Source organism: Procambarus clarkii, chromosome 79, assembly GCF_040958095.1.
Source record: "Procambarus clarkii isolate CNS0578487 chromosome 79, FALCON_Pclarkii_2.0, whole genome shotgun sequence".
In the NCBI taxonomy this organism is placed as follows: Eukaryota; Metazoa; Arthropoda; class Malacostraca; order Decapoda; family Cambaridae; genus Procambarus; species Procambarus clarkii.
Window position 1 is genome coordinate 4,104,177 of NC_091228.1, and position 14,547 is coordinate 4,118,723.

The following is a 14,547-nucleotide window of genomic DNA, read 5'->3' on the forward strand; positions in this document are numbered from 1 at the left end:
CATTTATTAAACAGTTTACAAGCAGGAAAACTTGCCAATCAACTGTTGTTATTGTTATAAACAGCCTCCTGGTGCTTCCGAGCTCATTAACTGTTTAATAATTGTAAACAAAGCCGCCAAAGATTGAGAAAAGATGTACACGTTCGTAAGTGCTTGCGTAACTGCTTCGTGAATCTGGCCCCCAGGTTCGTAAGTGTTGGCGTAACTGCTTCGTGAATCTGGCCCCCAGGTTCGTAAGTGTTGGCGTAACTGCTTCGTGAATCTGGCCCCTGGCTTTTATCGGGGTCCGTAGTGGGTAGAGGCGCAGGAGAGTGAAGCGCAATACATTCCCTTGTGTTCATGCGCGTTCTTCCACCTCCAGAGCCCATGTGGGGAGCGACAAGGCCCACGAGTCGCACCGTTTTGGTAGATCTGCTCTCTCTCTCTCTCTCTCTCTCTCCTCTCCCTTGGGGAAGGCCTCTGACTCCACCACGATCATCCTATTGATTCTTTCCTCCCTCCTCGCCCTTCCTTCCTTCTCTGGGATTGCTGCATTAGTCGTGCTGGTCACCACACGGGTTTCTCGCGGTCCTGGCTTCGATGATGGAGTCCGTTCTGCACCTCGAGTTCCGGGTCAACTTCTTTGTTTTGATGGCTTTTGATTGACTCTTATTTTGGTCTTCGACTCCGGGATTGTTTTTTTTTCCTGCTGATCTGTTTTCCTGCTGATCTGTTGTGTTGGTGATCTGTTTTCCTGCTGATCTGTTGTGTTGGTGATCTGTTTTCCTGCTGATCTGTTGTGTTGGTGATCTGTTTTCCTGCTGATCTGTTGTGTGGGTGATCTGTTTTCCTGCTGATCTGTTGTGTTGGTGATCTGTTTTCCTGCTGATCTGTAGTGTGGGTGATCTGTTTTCCTGCTGATCTGTAGTGTGGGTGATCTGTTTTCCTCCTGATCTGTTGTGTGGGTAATCTGTTTTCCTGCTGATCTGTTGTGTGGGTAATCTGTTTTCCTGCTGATCTGTAGTGTGGGTGATCTGTTTTCCTCCTGATCTGTTGTGTGGGTAATCTGTTTTCCTGCTGATCTGTTGTGTGGGTAATCTGTTTTCCTGTTGATCTGTTGTGTGGGTAATCTGTTTTCCTGCTGATCTGTTGTGTGGGTGATCTGTTTTCCTGTTGATCTGTTGTGTGGGTGATCTGTTTTCCTGCTGATCTGTTGTGTTGGTGATCTGTTTTCCTGCTGATCTGTTGTGTGGGTGATCTGTTTTCCTGCTGATCTGTTGTGTTGGTGATCTGTTTTCCTGCTGATCTGTTGTGTGGGTGATCTGTTTTCCTGCTGATCTGTTGTGTTGGTGATCTGTTTTCCTGCTGATCTGTTGTGTGGGTGATCTGTTTTCCTGCTGATCTGTTGTGTGGGTGATCTGTTTTCCTGCTGATCTGTTGTGTGGGTGATGATGGTGTCCACCGGCGTCGCTGTCCAGGCTCCCTGTCTCCCGAAGTCCACCTGGATGTTCCGTCTCGATCGGTTCCCTGTCTCATGAACCGTCAATTTGCACCTTCACGGTGGCTGTGTTCTGAGGTCCCATCCCTGGAAACACAAACCAAAACTGTCTCTATTTTCCGCTTGTTACAACTTGTAATAAAGTTGTTACATCTTGGCTTAACGTGTTTATGACGTATTAGAACGTTGTTACAACATGCTATATTGGTTGTTATAACTGGTTAGGAAGTGTTAAAACTTATTCGAACGTTGTACCAACGTCGTAGTTTCGGTGTGTGTTTGGCGGGTTCTGCCTGATGTCTTCAAGACAATTCTTCCATATTTGAGTTACTCTTTATCTTGATTTCACAAATCCCGACCTAATTTGTTTCCAATTTTTCCTGCTTAGTCCTTGCTTTAATGTCTGTTTATGATTTTTTTTTTTCAAATATATCTTTTATTTAATCGAATATAGGCTACTTTTATTGGGATTTTTCTGACCTTAATGTTTTGATCTCTCAGTTCGCCGGCTGATGTCTCTGGGAACCGCTCATGTTGACTATTGCCACCAGATGCGGCTAGTTTATTGTGCACCCCATACTCACCCTGCGGGCGGTAGCGCAAAAATGTTTACAGAGGGTACAAAAGGTCTTTATTAGACCTATTATTATTATTATTGGTGCTCATCACACTACTTGTTTCTTAAGGTCATATGTCATTTATCAATTATAAGGGAAGGCAACTATCTTGAGGTTATCTTGAGATGATTTCGGGGCTTTTTAGTGTCCCCGCGGCCCGGTCCTCGACCAGGCCTCCACCCCCAGGAAGCAGCCCGTGACAGCTGACTAACTCCCGAGTACCTATTTACTGCTAGGTAACAGGGGCATTCAGGGTAAAAGAAACTTTGCCCATTTGTTTCTGCCTCGTGCGGGAATCGAACCCTAGCCACAGAATTACGAGTCCTGCGCGCTATCCACCAGGCTTTCGTGGTCCCGAAAGGGGGCCACGGGAAAAGGGGATATATCAGGGGAAAGCGTTTTCCTCGAAAGTATTATCTGCAGTGTTTTTCAACCTCCAGCCTACCAATTTCTTGTGTTGATATTAAGATCATCTTAGATTTGTTTACTGTCGTTATTACTCGTGTTAAAGTGGTTTAACTGTTAACAGAGACTATGGGACGATGCTGTTTATAATGCCCGAGGCTGTTGTCCATACCTGTATGTTCCGTCGTCACCTGTTCCGTCGTCTGCTGTTCCGTTGTCTGCTGTTTCGTCGTCACCTGTTCCGTCGTCACCTGTTCCGTCGTCTGCTGTTCCGTCGTCTGCTGTTCCGTCGTCTGCTGTTCCGTCGTCTCCTGTTTCTGTCGTCTCCTGTTCCGTCGTCTGCTGTTCCGTCGTCACCTGTTCCGTCGTCTGCTGTTCCGTCGTCACCTATTCCGTCGTCTCCTGTTCCGTTGTTCCTGAATCCTTTTACTCCATGTGTGCCATTCTCTCGACAACGTCTTGACACAGTAGACTGAAACTTCTTCGTGACCTTCTCCTCTACTCTATAGAGTCTACAGGACTCTCCTTCACTTCTAAGTTAACTCTACCTCTTGTTCCTCCTCTCTCCCGCCTCTACCTCCCGCTCTCTGCCTCCTGCGACCTATGGAAGTGTGTAACTTTGGACAATTGAGACTGTTGTGGATGTCTTCCGCAAGCGTGTAGCCTGGAAGACATACCAGTTGATTGACAGTCATGAGGCGGGGCCAAAGAGCCGAAGCTCAACCTCCACGCAGGTACAACTAGGTGGGTAACATCTCCCATGAACGGCAAACACGTCTTCATATTAAAGAAACTGGCGGGTCATTCATTCTACTAAGCTGTAAAGTTGAAGAACATATGTCTTCACTTTTGCCTGTTATCTCAATGAAGATGTGTGAGGTTACGGGAAAAATGGCTCCTGGTTGGTCTCTAGTGACCTCTGATGCCCTTCCTACCACTCCTTACCACCCCCTGGTAGTAGAGCTGGTATAGAGCTTGGACGGGAGCTGGTCGGTCTAGCGGACAGCACACTGGACTTTGTGATCCTGTGGTGCCGGGTTCGATCCCGGGCGCCAGCGAGAAACGATGGGCAGAGTTTCTTTCACCCTGTGCTCCTGTTACCTAGCAGTAAATAGGTACCTGGGTGTTAATCAGCTGTCACGGGCTGCTTCCTAGGGGTGGAGGCCTGGTCAAGGACCGGGCCGCGGGGACACTAAAAAGCCCCGAAATCAACTCAAGATAACCCCTAGCCTGCCTTCCTGGGGCATTCACGAAAGCACTTACGCAGGTACTTACGAACGTGTACATCTTTCCTCAATCTTTGACGACTTTGGTTACATTTATTAAACAGTTTACAAGCATGAAAACTTGCCAATCAACTGTTGTCATTGTTATAAACAGCCTCCTGGTGCTTCGGAGCTCATTAACTGTTTAATAATTGGAACCAAAGCCGCCAAAGATTGAGAAAAGATGGACAGGTTCGTAAGTACTTGCGTAAGTGCTTTCGTGAATCTGGCTCCAGATTTTAGATTTCCGCACGCACTTTCTGACCTCCTGCAATGATTTCCTCACTATTTCTGACCATCAGACTGCTCTGTTCCCTCGTCTGATGGTCAGACGAGGGAACAGAGACCGCTGAGACCGCAGAGACCGAGTGGAGACCGCTGCTCCACGGTGGCGGTCTCCGAGGATTAAGAAATGCTCCTCTGTCTCTCATCCCAAAGCTTAGAGGTTTATCGGCCTGTTGGTAATGTTATCTGTGGTAGAGGATATGGCCTCCTACAGCCTGGCCTCCTACAACCTGTCCTCCTACAACCTGTCCTCCTACAGCATGTCCTCCTACAACCTGGCCTCCTACAACCTGGCCTCCTACAGCCTGTCCTCCTACAGCCTGTCCTCCTACAACCTGTCCTCCTACAACCTGTCCTCCTACAACCTGTCCTCCTACAGCCTGTCCTCCTACAACCTGTCCTCCTACAACCTGTCCTCCTAACAAGAACGTCGCTTTTCGCTCCTATGTGTCACATAAGGCCAAACAAATTGTCGTACTAGAAAATGGAAGTGGCTAGCGAAAGTGACGTACTGTCCCGTTTTCTGTTGTGGGTCCTCTGGTAGATTAGGAGAGACTACTTTAAACTGACCGTTTTCTTGACATTAGGCAACCTTAGGAGGACGGACTGTGGTGAAGCAGCTCTGCCCTTGAGACGACGTCAAGAACTATCAAGAGAGCCAAGGAAGTCGTCAGTAAGTCGTGTGTGTGAATATTACAAGAAAAAGGGAAAGACTGAAAGCGTATGTAACCAAATACTATTTTATTTAAGCACCAGTTACGCGACGTTCCTTGACGTTCATAGAGCGTGGGTTTATCTGACATCCTGGAGGTACGGTGAACACAAGGTACGGTGAACCCAAGGTACGGTGAACACAAGGTACGGTGAATCCAAGGTACGGTGAACACAAGGTACGGTGAACACAAGGTACGGTGATCCAAGGTACGGTGAATCCAAGGTACGGTGAACCCAAGGTACGGTGAACACAAGGTACGGTGATCCAAGGTACGGTGAATCCAAGGTACGGTGAACACAAGGTACGGTGAACACAAGGTACGGTGATCCAAGGTACGGTGAATCCAAGGTACGGTGAACCCAAGGTACGGTGAACCCAAGGTACGGTGAATCCAAGGTACGGTGAATCCAAGGTACGGTGAATCCAAGGTACGGTGAACCCAAGGTACGGTGAACACAAGGTACGGTGAATCCAAGGTACGGTGAACACAAGGTACGGTGAACACAAGGTACGGTGATCCAAGGTACGGTGAATCCAAGGTACGGTGAACCCAAGGTACGGTGAACCCAAGGTACGGTGAATCCAAGGTACGGTGAATCCAAGGTACGGTGAATCCAAGGTACGGTGAACCCAAGGTACGGTGAACACAAGGTACGGTGAATCCAAGGTACGGTGAACACAAGGTACGGTGAACCCAAGGTACGGTGAACCCAAGGTACGGTGAACACAAGGTACGGTGAACACAAGGTACGGTGAACACAAGGTACGGTGAACCCAAGGTACGGTGAACCCAAGGTACGGTGAACACAAGGTACGGTGAACCCAAGGTACGGTGAACACAAGGTACGGTGAACCCAAGGTACGGTGAACCCAATCACCCAACAAGAGCTCTATTGGATTTCACACGGAAAATCCCTCATCATGCTGTAGTCCCCTGTCAATACTCTCACTTCTTCAATCCCCGACCGTCCAGAAGTGGTTGGGCACCATTCCTTCCCCTCCGTCCCATCCCAAATCCCAATCCTGACCCCTTCCAATATAGTCGTAATGGCTTGGCGCTTTCCTCTGATAATTATCTTCCCTTCCAGATGATGGGCTCTCTCTCTCTCTCTCTCTCTCTCTCTCTCTCTCTCTCTCTCTCTCTCTCTCTCTCTCTCTCTCTCTCTCTCTCTCTCTCTCTCTCGGGACTTTGTGCCCCTATTGGGAATAGGGGAATTTTCCCGAACGATTAGGAGACAGAACCTTCCAGGACTTCCAGGAAGGAGACGAGCGATGGTACCTCTTCTCTCCACTACACCAAACTACTCCTCTCTTGACTCCTGCTCAGTACCAATGCTGAGCACTGTGTACTCAGTTGGTCTTCTGATCACTGTGGCACAGTCTACGTACACCGGCCATCGTAGCGTCGCTATAAGCTGCTCAGGTCGGGCTCAAGCCAATGACAGCAAACACGACCATTCAAGCATTGTACATTGTGTACAATGTACCAAGTGTACATTGGTGCACAAGGCGATGAAATACACTGTATTGCTCTATCGTGCACAACCCTTTGCACTCAAGGCAGTGTGAATTCCTCATCTCTCTCACACTCTCACACGCACACACACACACACACACGCGAACGTGGAACGGTGGGACGCGAACAAGGGGACACAGGTGGAAACTGAGTACCTAGATGAGCCACAGGGACGTTAGAAGGAACTTTTTCAGTGTCAGAGTAGTTAACAGGTGGAATGCATTAGGAAGTAATGTGGTGGAGGCTGACTCCATACACAGTTTCAAGTGTAGATATGATAGAGCCCAATAGGCTCAGGAACCTGTACACCTGCTGATTGACAGTTGAGAGGCGGGACCAAAGAGCCAGAGCTCAACCCCTGCAAACACAACCAGGTGAGTGCACACACGCACACACAGACACACACACACACACACACAAACGCACACATATTAAGCCAATTCCATATCATCCTTTCCAGACTGGAAGAACATGGATGTAGGTAGATAGAGAGGAACGAAGAAAACGAAAAGAGGCAAAGCCGGGACATCGAAGAAAATAGAGGAGATAGAAGATAGAGGCACAAATAAAGAGTGTGGAGACCCAGGGACAAGGGACACCGGGCAGCCCGCCAAGTGACCAAAGGAAACAACGGAGATTTCACTCACACAACTTTGCTCCTCGATAAAAAAAAAGAGAGACAGATTTGGATTTATTCAGAAGGTTTCTTTGTCGGAAATGGAATTAGGTATTTCACAGGTCAATAGAACACACACACACACACACACACACACACACACACACACACACACAAATCAGGAATTGACAAAGGTATATTGCATAATGTGATGAAGACAAACTATCAAAATTTTGGATTATGGCTGTTCGGTCATCGTCCAACAAGAGCCCAAGGTACGGTGAACACAATCACCCAACAAGAGCCCAAGGTACGGTGAACACAATCATCCAACAAGAGCCCAAGGTACGGTGAACACAATCACCCAACAAGAGCCATATTGGATTTCATAAAGTCCACGAAAAGTCCCTCATCTTACTGAAGTTCCCTGTCAGTGGTCTCTCTTTTTCCGCGAAAGATTTGTGTAAGTAACTCCTTGGCTATATATCCACGCATGACAGTGACGAGCATGAGTGACAAGCATGACAGTGACAAGCATGGCAGTGAAGTAGTCGCTAACATAGGCATTCCATACAATCCGTCCTCTCAAGCGTTTAGAACGTCGCTAAACTGATGTACTTAAATTGGACAAATCTAACCTAACCGAGGGCCCTCCCATAGAGAACGGGACATCACGTGTCAACTTTGCGAAGCGCTGTGATTTTTACTACGTCAGTTTTTAGGTCTTCGGGGGATTGGACACGTCAAAATACCACTTGGAAGATCGGGGATTGAACGCCGACCTGCATGAAGCGAGACCGTCGCTTAGACATATTCTGTCTAGTAAACATTGCATGGTACTCTGTCCATTTCTCAAAAATTTCTCTGTCGATATATATTTAACTGACTTGATGTTTGTAAAGAAAACTTTCACTGGTCGATTTATCTCTCTTAAACCTACCAAGCCTGCAGAAATGCTCTATTTCCGTTATTGCATCTCCAGCCTGAATTTTGTCTAAAAGTTATGTTACAGTATTTCATTTTGGTCTTCTTATTTGCCATATGTCTTCTTCTAGCTCTGGTAAGTTGTATATTACCACTAATCTCTCACTCTCCCACTCCTCCTGTGTACATTTTGTGACTTGGGGAGCTTTGCAGCCGCTAACACTGTTGCCTTAAATACTTCAGTACTTAAATACTGCCTTAAATACTGCCTTAAATACTGCCTTAAATACTGCCTTAAATACTCCTTAAATACTTGTTACTTCAGCTAAGATTTTGTTGGGCTTTACTCCCCAAATCTCAAGTTAAATTCTTTACATGTTTAAATCGCTGCTCTGTTATCCTACTAGCTATCAGAAGGTAGCGAGAAGGATAACATAGAAGGATAACAAGGATAACATAGAAGGATAACAAGGATAACATAGAAGGATAACAAGAAGGATAACAAGAAGTATTTATCAAAAGAAGGCACCAAGCCAGGAAGGCTATGTAGCACCATAGGATAAAAAGAAAGATAACATAGACGGATAACGAGAAGGATAACAACATTTCCTTTGATGATGTTGCTGCTTTGGGGGAGACGACGATCTAAGGATCGGATGCACCCAGGCGTACCCTTAAAGGGCAAATCACAAATCCTATTGGGTAAATCGATGTCGCTAGTTGATAAACAAATGCGCCTCGCGGCGAATGAACACATTGATGGCCAGATGATTAGGGAGGGCCACAGGGAGGCCAGCACCGGCCTCTCCCCACATAGAGAACACAAAGAGCCAGAGCTCAACCCCCGCAAACACAACTAGGTGAGTACACTGGGGTAGGAAAGCAAAAACGCACCTCCGTTCCGAAACGCAAAACGTCAACCAGTGACCCCCGGCAGAGCAGAAGCCAGCCGCCCACCCCGTCTGAGGGCGCACCAGGAGCCCGCCAACTCCCGGCACCTCTCAGCCAAGCTAGTGCCGGGCGCCGGACACCGTCACCCCGCCTGAAGAACCAGCCAGAAAACATTCGTAATCTAGCAACTTTCCGGTGGCTCCAGGCTTGGTAAGAATCCCGACCATTGAGTGGGTATACAAGCGGCAGTATCGAACCCCCGAGGGTTGAATAGTCGTCATGGTTGGAACGGAAGTCCCAGAGGCTCCTTTGTTGCCCTTCTTTTCTCTTCCATCGTTTCTATTCTGTTCTACAACCCAGTCAATCTTGCCTCCCTTTTGACAGTTACTTCCTTCAGTTCTTCCGCCTATTTAAAGGTCGCAGAGTTCATGGCTCCAGGCAAGTTTTGCTTTAAGGTCAGCAAATAACCTCATTTTGTTTTCCAACCTCCTTCTGTATTTCTTGAAACTGACTTCCCAGAGAAACTACCTCTTGTTCAGTGATCTTTTTCCTCAATATTGTCTTGCATTTTTGCACTGCATCTCACTAGTGCATGGTGCTAGTAGTGGTGGTACTGGAGAAGTGGTGGTGGTAGTGCTGGAATAGTAATAGTGGAGATAGGGGGATGGAAGGCCTCTCTAACTTACCACCAGTATTGACTGACCGATACACTACCCAGCCGCCATGTCAGATCGTTTGATGTGGTGCTCGTGCCTGGAACCTCCATAACCAATATCAATTACCTTCATCCCCTTGACGATCCGGGATGACAGTCCGTCCTCTACTCTCAGATGGGTTCCGGGACGCAAGCTTCCGTACCTCCTCTCGCGTCGCCCTACCAGCTTTCCCGCCTCCTCTCGCGTCGCTCTACCAGCTTTCCCGCCTCCTCTCGCGTCGCCCTACCAGCTTTCCCGCCTCCTCTCGCGTCGCCCTACCAGCTTTCCCGCCTCCTCTCGCGTCGCCCTACCAGCTTTCCCGCCTCCTCTCGCGTCGCTCTACCAGCTTTCCCGCCTCCTCTCGCGTCGCCCTACCAGCTTTCCCGCCTCCTCTCGCGTCGCCCTACCAGCTTTCCCGCCTCCTCTCGCGTCGCTCTACCAGCTTTCCCGCCTCCTCTCGCGTCGCCCTACCAGCTTTCCCGCCTCCTCTCGCGTCGCCCTACCAGCTTTCCCGCCTCCTCTCGCGTCGCCCTACCAGCTTTCCCGCCTCCTCTCGCGTCGCTCTATCAGCTTTCCCGCCTCCTCTCGCGTCGCTCTACCAGCTTTCCCGCCTCCTCTCGCCTCGCTCTACCAGCTTTCCCGCCTCCTCTCGCGTCGCTCTACCAGCTTTCCCGCCTCCTCTCGCGTCGCCCTACCAGCTTTCCCGCCTCCTCTCGCGTCGCCCTACCAGCTTTCCCGCCTCCTCTCGCGTCGCCCTACCAGCTTTCCCGCCTCCTCTCGCGTCGCCCTACCAGCTTTCCCGCCTCCTCTCGCGTCGCCCTACCAGCTTTCCCGCCTCCTCTCGCGTCGCCCTACCAGCTTTCCCGCCTCCTCTCGCGTCGCCCTACCAGCTTTCCCGCCTCCTCTCGCGTCGCTCTATCAGCTTTCCCGCCTCCTCTCGCGTCGCTCTACCAGCTTTCCCGCCTCCTCTCGCGTCGCTCTACCAGCTTTCCCGCCTCCTCTCGCGTCGCTCTACCAGCTTTCCCGCCTCCTCTCGCGTCGCCCTACCAGCTTTCCCGCCTCCTCTCGCGTCGCCCTACCAGCTTTCCCGCCTCCTCTCGCGTCGCCCTACCAGCTTTCCCGCCTCCTCTCGCGTCGCCCTACCAGCTTTCCCGCCTCCTCTCGCGTCGCCCTACCAGCTTTCCCGCCTCCTCTCGCGTCGCCCTACCAGCTTTCCCGCCTCCTCTCGCGTCGCCCTACCAGCTTTCCCGCCTCCTCTCGCGTCGCCCTACCAGCTTTCCCGCCTCCTCTCGCGTCGCTCTACCAGCTTTCCCGCCTCCTCTCGCGTCGCTCTACCAGCTTTCCCGCCTCCTCTCGCGTCGCCCTACCAGCTTTCCCGCCTCCTCTCGCGTCGCCCTACCAGCTTTCCCGCCTCCTCTCGCGTCGCCCTACCAGCTTTCCCGCCTCCTCTCGCGTCGCCCTACCAGCTTTCCCGCCTCCTCTCGCGTCGCCCTACCAGCTTTCCCGCCTCCTCTCGCGTCGCCCTACCAGCTTTCCCGCCTAAGCTGCCGGGAGCTTAGGTAAGCTTAGACCGCATCTACCGCTATATTATATATGAGTTAGTATACGGGTCAGCGCACAAGGACTGGGGGGGGAGGCCCTTTGGCCAGGCAGATGTCTTGCACGGACTTTCTTTGCTGTCCGGACTTCTTGTTGGACTTTCTGTGCTGTCCGGACTTTTTGTTGGACTTTCTGTGCTGTTCGGACTGTTGTTGGACTTGCTGTGCTGTCCGGACTGTTGTTGGACTTTCTGTGCTGTCCGGACTGTTGTTGGACTTTCTGTGCTGTCCGGATTTTTGTTGGACTTTCTGTGCTGCCCGGACTTTCTGTGCTGTCCGGACTTTTTGTTGGACTTTCTGTGTTGTCCGGACTTTTTGTTGGACTTTCTGTGCTGTCCGGACTTTTGTTGGACTTTCTGTGCTGTCCGGACTTGCACAGGACCTTCCATCATGCGCGGACTTACACAGGGACCTGCCCTGCATGGATTAAGTGAACATCTTTTGTGCTGTAGAATACATCCTGCGTTATATAATCTTTGCACATAATTAGGACTTTTTATGCAGAAAGGACTTGATTAGTATTTATTTTTGGCATTTGACACACGCAGGTCCTTCACTGTTACAGTTACAGAGAGTGTTAGTAGCGCCGTGTTCCTGTAATGAGTGACTACAGCTGTATTTCTTAACCGGTTACATTTGCTACAGTAATACTAGAATACAGTGAACTCATACGAAGTCTTTGTTTATCATTTTGCTCCATAAATGATACATTAAAGATGTTAATACTACGATAAACACATAAGAAGATAAGGTAAGGAGCGACGTTTCACGAATGAGTCTTCGTGTTTGTGAGTAGTTTTCATGTCGTGGACAAGGCCATCTGGAAGGCCGTTCCGGGTTATTGTTTTGATCTGCGGCATAGTGGAGAACGTCTTCCCACACTTTGGAATTGGAATAGTCACCCCAGACAATGCTAGCGCAACTGTTGCTTATGCTCCCAACAGTTTACACTGAAGTCAGACAGCGGTTAAGGCGCGGAATATTGTCTATGACAACTTTGGTTTACCTAGGAGATCGATGAGCTCCTCCTTCAGGTCTTCCTTCAGGAACTCTTCCTTCAGGAACTCTTCCTTCAGGAGCTCTTCCTTCAGGAACTCTTCCTTCAGGAGCTCTTCCTTCAGGAGCTCTTCCTTCAGGAGCTCCTCCTTCAGGAGCTCCTCCTTCAGGAGCTCTTCCTTCAGGAGCTCTTCCTTCAGGAGCTCCTCCTTCAAGAGCTCCTCCTTCAGGAGCTCCTCCTTCAGGAGCTCCTCCTTCAGGAGCTCCTCCTTCAGGAGCTCCTCCTTCGAGAGCTCCTCCTTCAGGAGCTCCTTCGAGAGCTCCTCGTTCAAGAGCTCCTCCTTCGAGAGCTCCTCGTTCAAGAGCTCCTCCTTCGAGAGCTCCTCCTTCGAGAGCTCCTCCTTCGAGAGCTCCTCCTTCAGGAGCTCTTCCTTCAGGAGCTCTTCCTTCAGGAGCTCCTCCTTCAGGAGCTCCTCCTTCGAGAGCTCCTCCTTCGAGAGCTCCTCCTTCGAGAGCTCCTCCTTCGAGAGCTCCTCCTTCGAGAGCTCCTCCTCCAGGAGCTCCCCCTTCAAGTTATCAGTAACACTCAAGTCTGCCAGGAAAAGCTGCTGACTCCATCCTGGACGCGCGTGGTCCTTGGACAAGCACAGTGTCGTGGAGTTCTCACGGAACGAGAGGCGAGTAACATGTCCTTTGCATGGGACCACTAGTATTGTTATTATTACCCAGTGGGACCACACCTACACCGTGTTGTGAGGGCTGGGGGAGTGTTGGCGAGGCTGGGGGAGGTGCTGGGGGAGTGTTGGGGAGGCTGGGGGAGTGTTGGGGGAGTGTTGGGGAGGCTGGGGGAGGTGCTGGGGGAGTGTTGGGGAGGCTGGGGGAGGTGCTGGGGAGGCTGGGGGAGTGTTGGGGAGGCTGGGGGAGTGTTGGGGAGGCTGGGGGAGTGTTGGGGAGGCTGGGGGAGTGTTGGGGAGGCTGGGGGAGTGTTGGGGAGGCTGTGGGAGTGTTGGGGAGGCTGGGGGAGTGTTGGGGAGGCTGGGGGAGTGTTGGCGAGGCTGGGGGAGTGTTGGGGAGGCTGGGGGAGTGTTGGGGAGGCTGGGGGAGTGTTGGGGAGGCTGGGGGAGTGTTGGGGAGGCTGGGGGAGTGTTGGGGAGGCTGGGGGAGTGTTGGGGAGGCTGGGGGAGTGTTGTGAGGGCTGGGGGAGTGTTGGGGAGGCTGGGGGAGTGTTGGGGAGGCTGGGGGAGTGTTGGGGAGGCTGGGGGAGTGTTGGGGAGGCTGGGGGAGTGTTGGGGAGGCCGGGGGAGTGTTGGGGAGGCTGGGGGAGTGTTGGGGAGGCTGGGGGAGTGTTGGGGAGGCTGGGGGAGTGTTGGGGAGGCTGGGGGAGGTGCTGGGGAGGCTGGGGCAGTGTTGGGGAGGCTGGGGGAGTGTTGGGGAGGCTGGGGGAGTGTTGGGCAGGCTGGGGGAGTGTTGTGAGGGCTGAGGGAGTGTTGGGGAGGCTGGGGGAGTGTTGGGGAGGCTGGGGAAGTGTTGGGGAGGCTGGGGAAGTGTTGGGGAGGCTGGGGGAGTGTTGGGGAGGCTGGGGGAGTGTTGGGCAGGCTGGGGGAGGTGCTGGGAAGACTAGGGAAGTATTAGGGAGGCTGTGGAAGGTCCTGAGGTAGCCTGGGGTAGCGATGATGGAGACATCAGCTGCAGGGAGTTCATGGGGACACCAAGGAAAATATTCCTCCCCACGGGGAGCCGGTCGGCCGAGCGGACAGCACGCTGGACTTGTGATCCTGTGGTCCTGGGTTCGATCCCAGGCGCCGGCGAGAAACAATGGGCAGAGTTTCTTTCACCCTATGCCCCTGTTACCTAGCAGTAAAATAGGTACCTGGGTGTTAGTCAGCTGTCACGGGCTGCTTCCTGGGGGTGGAGGCCTGGTCGACGACCGGGCCGCGGGGACACTAAAAAGCCCCGAAATCATCTCAAGATAACCTCAAGATAACGCCCCCTGGCTTACCACCGAAGCCAGGGAGGATATGAACGTCGTCTTCCAAGAAAAATTGACATCTAAGGTGTGTGTGACAAACGTTCAGACACTTGGCCAATGCGATTATGTACTCTTCAGTCACTTCAGTTTTTATTATATAAAACTCTAAATTCATTTATTGTTCTATTTGCTGTATTTTTAAATTGATGAATACCTCATCAGGATCATTTATTTTTTACAAGGTTATCTTGAGATGATTTCGGGGCTTTTTAGTGTCCCCGCGGCCCGGTCCTCGACTAGGCCTCCACCCCCAGGTAGCAGCCCGTGACAGCTGATTAACACCCAGGTACCTATTTACTGCTAGGTAACAGGGGCATTCAGGGTAAAAGAAACTTTGACCATTTGTTTCTGCCTCGTGCGGGAATCGAACCCGCGCCACAGAATTACGAATCCTGCGCGCTATCCACCAGGCTACTAGGCCCTACCTCGTAGTTTGCGTGTAGTTTGCGTGTAGTTTGCGTGTAATTTGCGTGTAATTTGCGTGTAATTTGCGTGTAATTTGTGTGTAATTTGTGGAT

The 14,547-nt window shown here is 51.1% G+C and overlaps 2 protein-coding genes across 2 annotated transcripts; one reads left to right on the forward strand and one right to left on the reverse strand.

Annotated features, from left to right (window-relative positions):
* Positions 1 to 533: 533 nt before the first annotated feature.
* On the reverse strand, positions 534 to 9,499 carry LOC123764573 (serine/arginine-rich splicing factor 4-like). The gene is made up of 2 exons (XM_069314635.1): positions 9,426 to 9,499; positions 534 to 1,506 (listed from the first exon to the last, which is right to left on the reverse strand). Exons 1-2 carry the CDS (start codon positions 9,497 to 9,499, stop codon positions 534 to 536), a joined length of 1,047 nt encoding a protein of 348 aa, XP_069170736.1.
* Positions 9,500 to 9,516: 17 nt separating this feature from the next.
* Positions 9,517 to 10,965, forward strand: LOC123764574 (proline-rich protein 36-like). Its single transcript, XM_045752563.2, has one exon. It carries the CDS (start codon positions 9,517 to 9,519, stop codon positions 10,963 to 10,965), a length of 1,449 nt encoding a protein of 482 aa, XP_045608519.2.
* The last annotated feature ends 3,582 nt before the right edge of the window (positions 10,966 to 14,547 follow it).

Bases quoted from the DNA above. Each gene is read 5' to 3' on its own strand.
- LOC123764574 (XM_045752563.2), top strand. From the start codon at position 9,517: ATGACAGTCCGTCCTCTACTCTCAGATGGGTTCCGGGACGCAAGCTTC.
- LOC123764573 (XM_069314635.1), bottom strand. From the start codon at position 9,499: ATGAAGGTAATTGATATTGGTTATGGAGGTTCCAGGCACGAGCACCAC. The intron at 1,507-9,425 runs GTAGTGTATCGG...TTCATGAGACAG, and splicing joins CGATCTGACATGGCGGCTGG to GGAACCGATCGAGACGGAAC.